This window comes from Monodon monoceros, unplaced genomic scaffold (genome assembly GCF_005190385.1).
Source record: "Monodon monoceros isolate NGI ecotype Baffin Bay Population unplaced genomic scaffold, NGI_Narwhal_1 Super_Scaffold_22, whole genome shotgun sequence".
Taxonomy (NCBI): Eukaryota; Metazoa; Chordata; class Mammalia; order Artiodactyla; family Monodontidae; genus Monodon; species Monodon monoceros.
The window spans coordinates 113594140-113603739 of record NW_021703779.1 but is presented as its reverse complement, the minus strand read 5'-3'; the positions used below and the strand labels follow the sequence as shown (position 1 = coordinate 113603739).

General features: G+C 39.3%; 1 protein-coding gene and 1 non-coding gene across 6 annotated transcripts in view; both read left to right on the top strand.

Annotated features, from left to right (window-relative positions):
• The window catches only part of MAP7D3 (MAP7 domain containing 3), a 34409-nt gene that overhangs the window by 2796 nt on the left and 22013 nt on the right, over positions 1–9600 (top strand). For all 5 annotated transcript variants that reach the window (XM_029241080.1, XM_029241078.1, XM_029241079.1 and 2 more), the window contains exons 2-6: positions 4049–4147; positions 4241–4324; positions 5552–5715; positions 8573–8684; positions 9205–9303. In XM_029241080.1, coding sequence (XP_029096913.1) covers positions 4049–4147; positions 4241–4324; positions 5552–5715; positions 8573–8684; positions 9205–9303 — 558 coding nt within the window. The remainder of the gene's footprint in view (positions 1–4048; positions 4148–4240; positions 4325–5551; positions 5716–8572; positions 8685–9204; positions 9304–9600) is intronic.
• TRNAE-CUC lies at positions 318–390 on the top strand. The gene has a single exon. It is a non-coding gene; the product is annotated as a tRNA-Glu (tRNA).

Genomic DNA, 9600 nt, shown 5'->3' with positions numbered 1-9600 from the left:
TGTGTGTGTGTGTGTGTGTGTGTGTGTGTGTGTGTGTGTGTGTGTGTGTTGAGGAAGGGGGAGTGGGGTTTCTGGAGAGAAGCAGAAATATTCCACTATGTTGAAGTCAGTAGTGACCTAAAATGCTTTATGTCCAGAAGGGGCCTCAAAATTTCAGTGACATCTTTTAGAAATCTATCAAGTGTAAAGCATTCTTTAATTTTGGCATCCTAGTGGCATCTATTTTTGGTTCATTTCATTCTGAGGTTTTTATTGGGCTGGATGGCTAGGATGATTGAGTTTGTTGTTTTCCCATCATAGAAGGAGAATGGGGGAATTCCATGGTGGTCCAGGGGTTAGGACTCTGCACTCTCACTGCCGAGGGCCCAGGTTCAATCCCTGGTCAGGGAACTAAGATCACACAAGCCGCGAGGTGCGGCCAAAAAAAAAAAAAAATGGAGAATGATTTTCTTTTTGTAATGTCTTTTACACACTTTCTCTAAACTTAAGCTTTTCTTAGCCACAGCATAACAGTGCTTACTTTAGAGATAAAAAAAGTAAATGCTTTATTTTAAAATATTTCCATTGCTGTATTTCCAAAGTATATTTTAAACCAAAGCCCATATATTTCATTTACTTATTGTTGAATAAATTTTATACATTTAGATCTTAATTCCTTCATTGTGATATTTTAAAAAGAAGTAACCTTAGAAGTAGCTGAGGTGGGAATATTAAACTAAGTCATATAAAGGTTGATGTGGGTTTTGTAGTCTGGTCCTTGATAATTCTGTAATGTTTCAAAGTTAAGTTGCTTCTTAATCTACAATTAAGTTCTGGTTTTACCAGTTGCTACCTGTGTGATCTGGGAAAGTTATGTTTAGCCTCAGTTTTCTCATCTGTAAAATAAAGAGGGGAAAATAATAATATCCACTTTATAGGATTGTTATGAGAATTAAATGAGGTAATAACCAATGAAAACAACTTCATAAATGGTGGTATACATTATTTGTTATGGCAATTTTTTGGAAATACAGATTAAGATTCATAATTCAGTTTTAGTAATAAACTCTACATGTTTTCTTATGTAATCTCCAGGCAAAAGGTAACTTTTAACTTTAATTTTGGATTTAGAGTTAGTATAAGAACTATAGAAGTACTCTATTGCACCTGTTACTTTAAAGTGAATTAAGTAAATTTTCTCATTGAATGGAGTTGAATAAAATGTTCATTTTGTTAAGTCCAGACATAAAGGCTTTCTCCCATTGTTTGGACATTTTTAGAGCCTGTTCTTTTGGTGAATGTATTTCTTGCCAGTAGGAATTTGGACGTAAAGATGTAAAAATAAGTTTTGAGGGGACTTCCCTGGTGGTCTAGTGGTTAGGACTCAGTGCTTTCACTGCCGTGGCCCGGGTTCAATCCCTGGTCGGGGAACTGAGATCCCGCAAGTGGTCCGGCACAGCCAAAATTTTAAAAAAATAAATAAAAATCATATTTGATATAAACTTTATATGATTTGGTTCATTATTGCCATCACAGCTATTTCTTAGGTTACTTCTGATTAATAAGATCTTAAATCTGGTAAAATTGTACATTTTGAGAAAAATTGTCCTTATGGCCAACTAAATTATGCCAAAATATGGACTTACTTTAGGATTTTTTTTTTTTTTTGCGGTACGCGGGCCTCTCACTCTTGTGGCCTCTCCCGTTGCGGAGCACAGGCTCCAGACGCGCAGACTCAGCGGCCATGGCTCACGGGCCCAGCCGCTTTGCGGCATGTGGGATCTTCCCGGACCGGGGCACGAACCCCTGTCGCCTGCATCGGCAGGCGGACCCCCAACCACTGCGCCACCAAGGAAGCCCACCTTAGGATTTTTAAGCAGGAAAACTGAATGTGCAGAAGCAACAGTGGTTTTCTCTATGCTCACACAGAAATGTTGTGAGTGGAAGGGAGGATGTGTAGGATGGTTTAATTAACTTATAGACTATAGTTAAGAATTTTCTTAATACATTAGTACTCAAATTCAGAGGATAGTCGTGGTCCACAAAATTGATGCTAGTTAAATAACTGAAGAAGCTGACAAGAATCTAATCTTAAAATAGCTAGATCATGGATTATCTGAGCTGTTAGGTCTCTGAGATTTAAAAAAAAATCCTTTTACCCTTTTGAAATGGCGACCTCTGGCAACAATTGTGATGTCACTCTCAAGGTTACTCTATAAAATGGCTCTCAGATATTTTTCCTCAGTGGCAAGTAACATCTCAAAGTCCATTCATTCTGAGTACAACCACAGTCCCTCTATTCCCTTATTTTATAGTTGCCCATCTACAACTGTTTTATATTTTTCTTGATATGTAGAACCCATAATTGTATGCAGTATCACAGGGGCATATTTCCTGTGCTTTTATACGAGAGTAGAAGAGGAGTTTTCAGTGCTATTCTCCAGCTCCTTCCTGAAGATGCGTGGTACTATGGGGCATTTTATTTTATTTTATTTGAAAACTTGTTCTACCTCTTTATTTTATTTTTTTAACATCTTTATTGGGGTATAATTGCTTTACAATGGTGTGTTAGTTTCTGCTTTATTACAAAGTGAATCAGTTATACATATACATATGTTCCCATATCTCTTCCCTCTTGCGTCTCCCTCCCTCCCACCCTTCCTATCCCACCCCTCCAGGCGGTCACAAAGCACCGAGCTGATCTCCCTGTGCTATGCGGCTGCTTCCCACTAGCTATCTACCTTACGTTTGGTAGTGTATATATGTCCATGCCTCTCTCTCGCTTTGTCACTATGGGGCATTTTAGATAACAGCCATATATGGAATTAGAGTTCAGGGAATTCCCCAAGAACTTGTTTTTGTATCATCTTAGAATTTTAGTTTTTCTTACTTTCCCTCAAATTGTGCTCCCGTACTCTTATATTTCACCCTTATTGAAGTTTATTTGCCATTTTCTACCTGTTCACACAAGATGTGTAAATTTAATTTATATTTATTTGCTTGACATTTTCCTACCTAGAAGAATACCATCACATTGTCAATTCCTTGAGTGTTTTCTCCACCTTCACTGTGCATCAGAATAGAGCTTTTAGCAACTGCAAAGGCCTGGGCCCCATTCTCAGAGAGTGGAGGCGGGGAGGGGAAGGCTTTGCTAATTTTTTTTAAAAGCAATTTGGGTGACTCTCTTGAGCCAGGGTTGGAAGCCCCTGACCTAGGTAATTTATACATGTACTCCTTATATTGGGCCCAATCTCTGAGGCTCTCACCGTTGACACTTTTGCATCCAAATTCAGATCCATAAACTCCAAATCTTTTTCTAAATTCCCCCAATTTATGGCGAAACATTTTTCCAAATCCTTGCCAGCTCAGTTTTTCTAGTACTTGCTGTAATGTCTGTCTGAGGCATTTTTGAAAGCTATTAATCAGCTCTTACTCACCCACCAGCTCGTGCTGCTACTTCTACTGACAACTCTGTGCGCACAGATAGGCTGGCATGTCTACGGTAAACACTGTTAATTCTTTGTTGAATTATTGTTGAACATCATAGGTACGCAGTATGTCTTTGCTGACCCAGAGTCTGTCATGATTTTGCCTTGTAGAAGAGATTCTGTCCTTTATCATCGAAGATAAAATTGGCTGTGCTTTGCCACCCCTGGATTAGCTGTTCGTATTCTTTTTTTAAAAATTAATTAATTTATTTATGGTTGTGTTGGGTCTTCGTTGCTGCATGCGGGCCTTCTCCAGCTGTGGCGAGCTGGGTCGCTGTGGTGCGTGGGCTTCTCACCGCAGTGGCCTCCCCTGTCTCAGAGCACGGGCTCCAGGTGTGCAGGCTTCAGTAGCTGTGGCACGCGGGCTCAGTAGTTGTGGCTCCCGGGCTCTAGAGCGCAGGCTCAGTAGCTGTGGCACACGGGCCCACTTGCTCTGGGGTATGTGGGATCCTCCCGGACCAGGGCTCGAACCCGCGTCCCCTACATTGGCAGGTGGACTCCTAACCACTGTGCCACCAGGGAAGTCCCACTGTTTGTATTCTTAATATCGAATCCCTTTCCTTTATCTCCCTGTATTTTAGTTGCTGCTGCTAATGCCATTGCTGAAGAAAGACGGAGTCAGGGTAGCTTTAGCGCTCTTCCATCACAGCCCTCAAATATAAAATCAGCATTTAAACCAGGTATAATTTCTAGAATGCTTTGATAGATGTCAAAGTGTTATATCCTTAAAGTTTGATATCCTATGTCTAACTGTATTCTTTCTTTTTTTTTAGTAATAGATGGATCTGTGCTTAAAAATGATGTAAAGCAAAGATTAGCAAAGGAACGCAGAGAGGAGAAAAAAAGACAAGATGATGGTATATTTTAGACTTTTTTTAAAAAAGTTAAAATGAGTGAATTTTATGTTAAAGTTACATATTTCCAAAGTGGTTTTACTTACTTTTTAATCTGTTCATATGATAGATTACACGTTTTACAGTATGTGTTATACTGGATTAAGAGTTTATACTAAATGAGATAAAGAAGGTCCATGAAAAATATTTTGACCAAATTGTTTTATTTTTGAACTAGTAGTTTCTGTTAGCTTTAATTTTCTGAAAATTAAGGTATGAAAATTTCTTCAACATTTGTAGAAACAAGCAAAATGGGATTTCATAAAAATGACTTAGAAACAAAAATGAGGAAATTCCCTGGTGGTCCAGTGGTTAGCAGTCTGCTTTCACTGCTGGGGGTGGGTTCCAAAACAAAAACAAAAACCAAAAAAACAAAAAATGGAGTTGCTAATAATCCTAACATAGATATGGCATCTTTCACTGATTGCTATGCTTTTCGAGTGTAACTTTGTATCAATTAGGATCTAAAAGAATAATCTTTCTACACCTTGAGAGAATACTTTTTTTTCATCTATGTATTTTTCTCATCTGGCCCTGTAAATCCACTGCAAAACTAGTGCTCAAGTTCATTCAAATAAAATAGCAATTGTCTTTGTTTTGGTGAGGAGCTGTTTCTTCCTGTAGCTCTTTAGAAGAGTATTTTACAACTTCATAGATGGCTCTCCAGGCTTTAGTGAGGGGAAATTTGAACGCAGGAAAGCATCATGCTGGTCAGTAATGTGGTATGTGCCTAAAGCCCACGAAGGTCAAACTGGCATGCTTAATATGGTCTGTCTAGATGAGGCCTTTGAAAAGAAGTTTCCTAATAGAAGGGAAAAAAACGTATATTCTGGCCATGTGTTTTTTTACATCTTGTTTTAATGTACAGCATATTAATCGGATGGGGTTTGACTTCAGCTCAAGTCAGCAGAAACATCACATGAAAGAAAACATTTCTTCTGAATTTGGAATTTTAGTTCGGACAGGAGAGTCATCTAAGCCAATTCAGTTCTCAGGAGTTAAATGAACACCCAGTGGAAATGATTCTTTTGTGGCCATCTCTGTTCACTTATATAATAAGTCTTTAGTCATTAGCACAGGTTATGTTATTTTTAAGAAAGAGAATAAAATATAAACTTTTTCCTTCTCTGTCTGTAATGTGGAAAACTTAAATATTTTCTTGGCTCTTACCTTGCATTTGGAATATTTCAGCTAATAAAGAGACACAACTACTTGAAAAAGAAAGAAAGTCTAAGATCGTATACGAAAAACAGATGGAAGAAAAGCAGCGAAAGCTGAGGGAACAGAAAGAAAAGGATGAACAACGGAGAATATCTGCAGAAAAAAAGAGAAACGAAAAGTTACAGGAAGAAAGGGTACATGTTTCCAGCCTGTTAATCAGATGATGCACTGTGTTGCCTGGTTCTGCAGTACTTTTTTCTTAGCCCTTCTCTGCTTTTACTGGAACCAATCCCAATTCTTCTTTCTTCTTTCCTTCAACATTAGCACCTCTTGCCCCATCCTGATCCGAGCCTTGCACGTCCAGGGAGAACCCTGTCCACTTGCAGGGTGCCTGCAGCCTGGGCTTTGCTCTGAGCGGCTTTCTATCCTACAAAAGGTGTTGTCCCATTGCCTAGTATTCACCTAGGGCCCCTGAGAGGCCCCCTTGTGACCCTGACCTGCTCTGCTTCTCACCTCAGCACTCGCTCATCGGCTCATCGAGTGAGTGGCAGAGGCCCAGCCAAGCGAGAGCCTCGCACTCTCCCACGGTTCCCTGGCTCGCTCTCCTTCGCGCTCTCTCCCCCCTCCTCTTCTTGTTCCTTTTCTTCCTCTCTGTTGTTTTGTAGCCCTGCTCTCTTTTCCTGTCGGGACTCTGCTTTGGTGTCTTTGGCACTCTGTTGGTATGAGTCACTGCCTCTGTTGTGCCCTCTCTTTCCCCCTCTGGCGCTCTTCATTCAGTTTGTCTTTGACTGTTGTGTGGGCATCTGGCTGCCTGTCTCAATCTGTATGATTCTCTGTGGCACCAAGTTGTTCCCCTGTAGGTTGTTCCACAGCTCTCCTCTGAGTGTCCTTGGCTCCTTCTGAATTCACATGTTCTGTCCTGTTCCTCGCTGTCATTCCCTCTTTTCTTTGTTCCAGTGACTCTCAAGTGTCCCTGAGTGAGCCTTGGTCTGTCTTTGGCTCTGTCTGACTGACTGACCTTTTTCTGCCCGAGGCACCTCCCTTTTCTTTCTGCTTTCTTTGTCTTAGCTTCTCCCTCTTTTCTCTCCCCATCTTTATAGAGTTTCTGCCTCTCTCAGTATATGGGTTTTTATCTCCCTCTCTTTTTTTTCTGTTGGTCCAATTTTAAAATGTTTTTCCCTCTCCTTTTCTCTTTGGTTTCATTTCTCCCTAAGAGCCCCCTTCTCTGTGGTGCTCGCTTTTCCTCCTAATTTTTGCACACAGTTGGCTCTTGCAAGTGCCTCACCCCCCAGCCCTTACCCCAATTGGCAAATCTTCCTTATTCTAGGACTATTCCTGTGCTGTTTCTTCCCTGTCCATGGTCCACTAGCACCTTCTCTGTCTTTTTTTTTCCTTCTAGCACATTCCAGTATTTAATGAATTCTCATTCAGAACTTGTGTCACTCTCTGTCTTCCTCTGTGAAACATCTCCTTAATTTACTTCTCTGTGGTAAAGAGAGTGAAGGCCAGAGAGACTGAACTAGGTAAAGAGAGAACCAAAGAAAGTATAATAGAAAACTGTGCACAGAGTCGGGGAGGGTCCCTGGAGGAGAGAGAGTCCTGGGGACTGGGAGAAAAAAAGGCCATCTTAGAGAAAGAGGAACCTGAGAGAGAGAACACCAAGAAAGAAGAAGCAACAAAATGATACTGTAGACAGAGCGGGAGCCAGAGACAGGGCAGGAGAAGAGGCCAGAAGACAAGGAGAAAGGGCAAAAGAGAACCGACCCCTGAGAGCCAGCATGGGTGAGTCCCAGACAGAGCAGGGACAGGTCGACACTGTGAGGAGGCTGCACGGAGGAAAAGAGGAGTGCTGAGGAGGGGTGAGTGTGGGCGGGGCTGCATGGGAGGCAGGCCGGGAGCTTGCCCTCCCGGAAGGAAGCTGAAAGAGCACAGAGGGTCAACGCATCTGGAAACAGCAGGTTAGAATGCTTAGGAATCAGAGATGTTTGAGAAATACAAGAATATTCTCTGTTTTTAGTCTTTATTATACTTTTTGGGTGTCTAAGTAATTTAGAAAAACTTACTTTCTGTTAGAAAATATAATTTTAAAATATTGCCATTAGATAAGTTTTATTTTAAGAATTGCAGTTGCTTTTCTCAGAGGATATGGGTGACTCTCTGTTTTCCTAGTATGTTTACCCTATTTGCCCTCAGAGAAACGGTGGGAACATCGTAAGGATGATGTTGCTATGAAACGATTGTTGTCAGGGAAGAATAGAAAACCTTCTGGCCCCGAGTTGATTTGCTTACCTGAGTGTAGTCCATGGTATGTTACAGCACAGGGTGAGGAATAGCTGAAAACAGAAAACTGCCTCTCATTTCCAGCAATGGCCTTGTTTCGCCACAGTGTAGCATTTACATTTGTAGAGCTGTTATCCTGCCCAGTTCAAATTGAAGCTGAGGTCCAGACAAACACATCTCTTTTTAAAAATTTGATTAGTTAACGCCAGAATTTAAGATGTTACAAATGTGGGTATAACAGATGATCTGGCATAGATTTCACATATGTGTATTAGTTGATTTGTTTTTCCTGCCTCATTCTACAAAGAATTTAAGGTATATTTTAAAAAAGACATACCACAACCAGATGAGAAAATAAGTGGTTGAGGGAATCAAGCAGAGGGGGAAATTAAAGTAAGAAAATAATAAAACATAAGGTATAATTAGCATACACCAAAGTGTACCACTCAGTCCTTGTATAGTTGCTAGAATAGGCTACACGTTTGGTTCTAAATTTCCTAATGATATAATAAGCAAAGAGGGAAGCACAGCCAGCTCCTCGATTCGTGTCCCTAAGATTAAAACCTAGTTATTCGGGAGAATGTGGATTGATACCTGAGATGTATTGAACTTTAACTTTTTACCTGAGATGTTTCCAGTTCTATCTTTTATTTAAAAAAATTTGCCTGATTGAAAAATTTGGTAGTGGGGGTATTTTATAACCGACAGATCAAAATTATACTAATCAATATAATGCATATGTAAAAATTTGTTGGCATTTATTTTAAATAGGAGAGATTCAAAGCTGCCCTTCATCGTACACTGGAACGGAGCAGCCGTATTGATCATCAAAAAAGATGGTCATGGGAAGGCTCTACAACAGTGAACTATCAGAATAAAACAGGTAATTAATACAACTGCTAAACTTTAAGTTCATTCATTTTCACATGTAAATATTGGCTACTAGTATAAGGTTGCATTTACTACAAAAGGTTTTGAGCTTTGTATCCTAGGTGAAAACACTGCCATGTACTTACTCTTTGGCATGCGTTTAAATTTGTGTCATGTGAGATCGCCAAAGAACCAGGTGAAATTTTATAGTAATTGTATTTTATCCACTATATCCAAAATCTTACCATTTAAACTTGTAATCAGTGTAAAAATGAATAATAATTGATAAGCTTTACACAGCTTTATCCAGTGCATATTTTAAAAATAGTCTTGTTTAAAAAAAAAATAGTCTTGTTTAATATTGATGTACTGTAAATTTTTCCTATGTGTAGACATAATTCAATACAGTTGCATAAAATGTAAGTAAAATTTATATAGTTTATGCTCCATAGAAGTACATCATGAACTCATTTTGTTTCAGCTAGTGATGCTTTTTTAAATATGAGTACAGTAAATCTTATATCTTTTCTCAGCCAACAGACATTCTGTATCTACTGAAAAGCTTGAACAGGGGACTTCTGGATTACATAAACAAGTGTCATCTGCAAGTCCTCAAAATTCTATTGCCAAGAGTAAGTAGTTATTTCATGTATTCTACTGAGTTTCAAACCAATGAAATCAATTCTTTATATGTATTTCCACAGTACCACTTATTTAGATTGTAGGACATTTCAGAAGAACACCACCTTGTTTTACAGTAGAGATGGTCATTACTATTCTGTATTTTCATCAGTATAAATACTTGTTTCTTGATTTGTGTAATAATCATATCAGATGGGTTTGTTGGGCTTAGGTAGCCCAACAAATATGAAACATATTTTGACCAAAAGACATTGCCATTAGGTGGCACAATAATTTATTTTAGAATT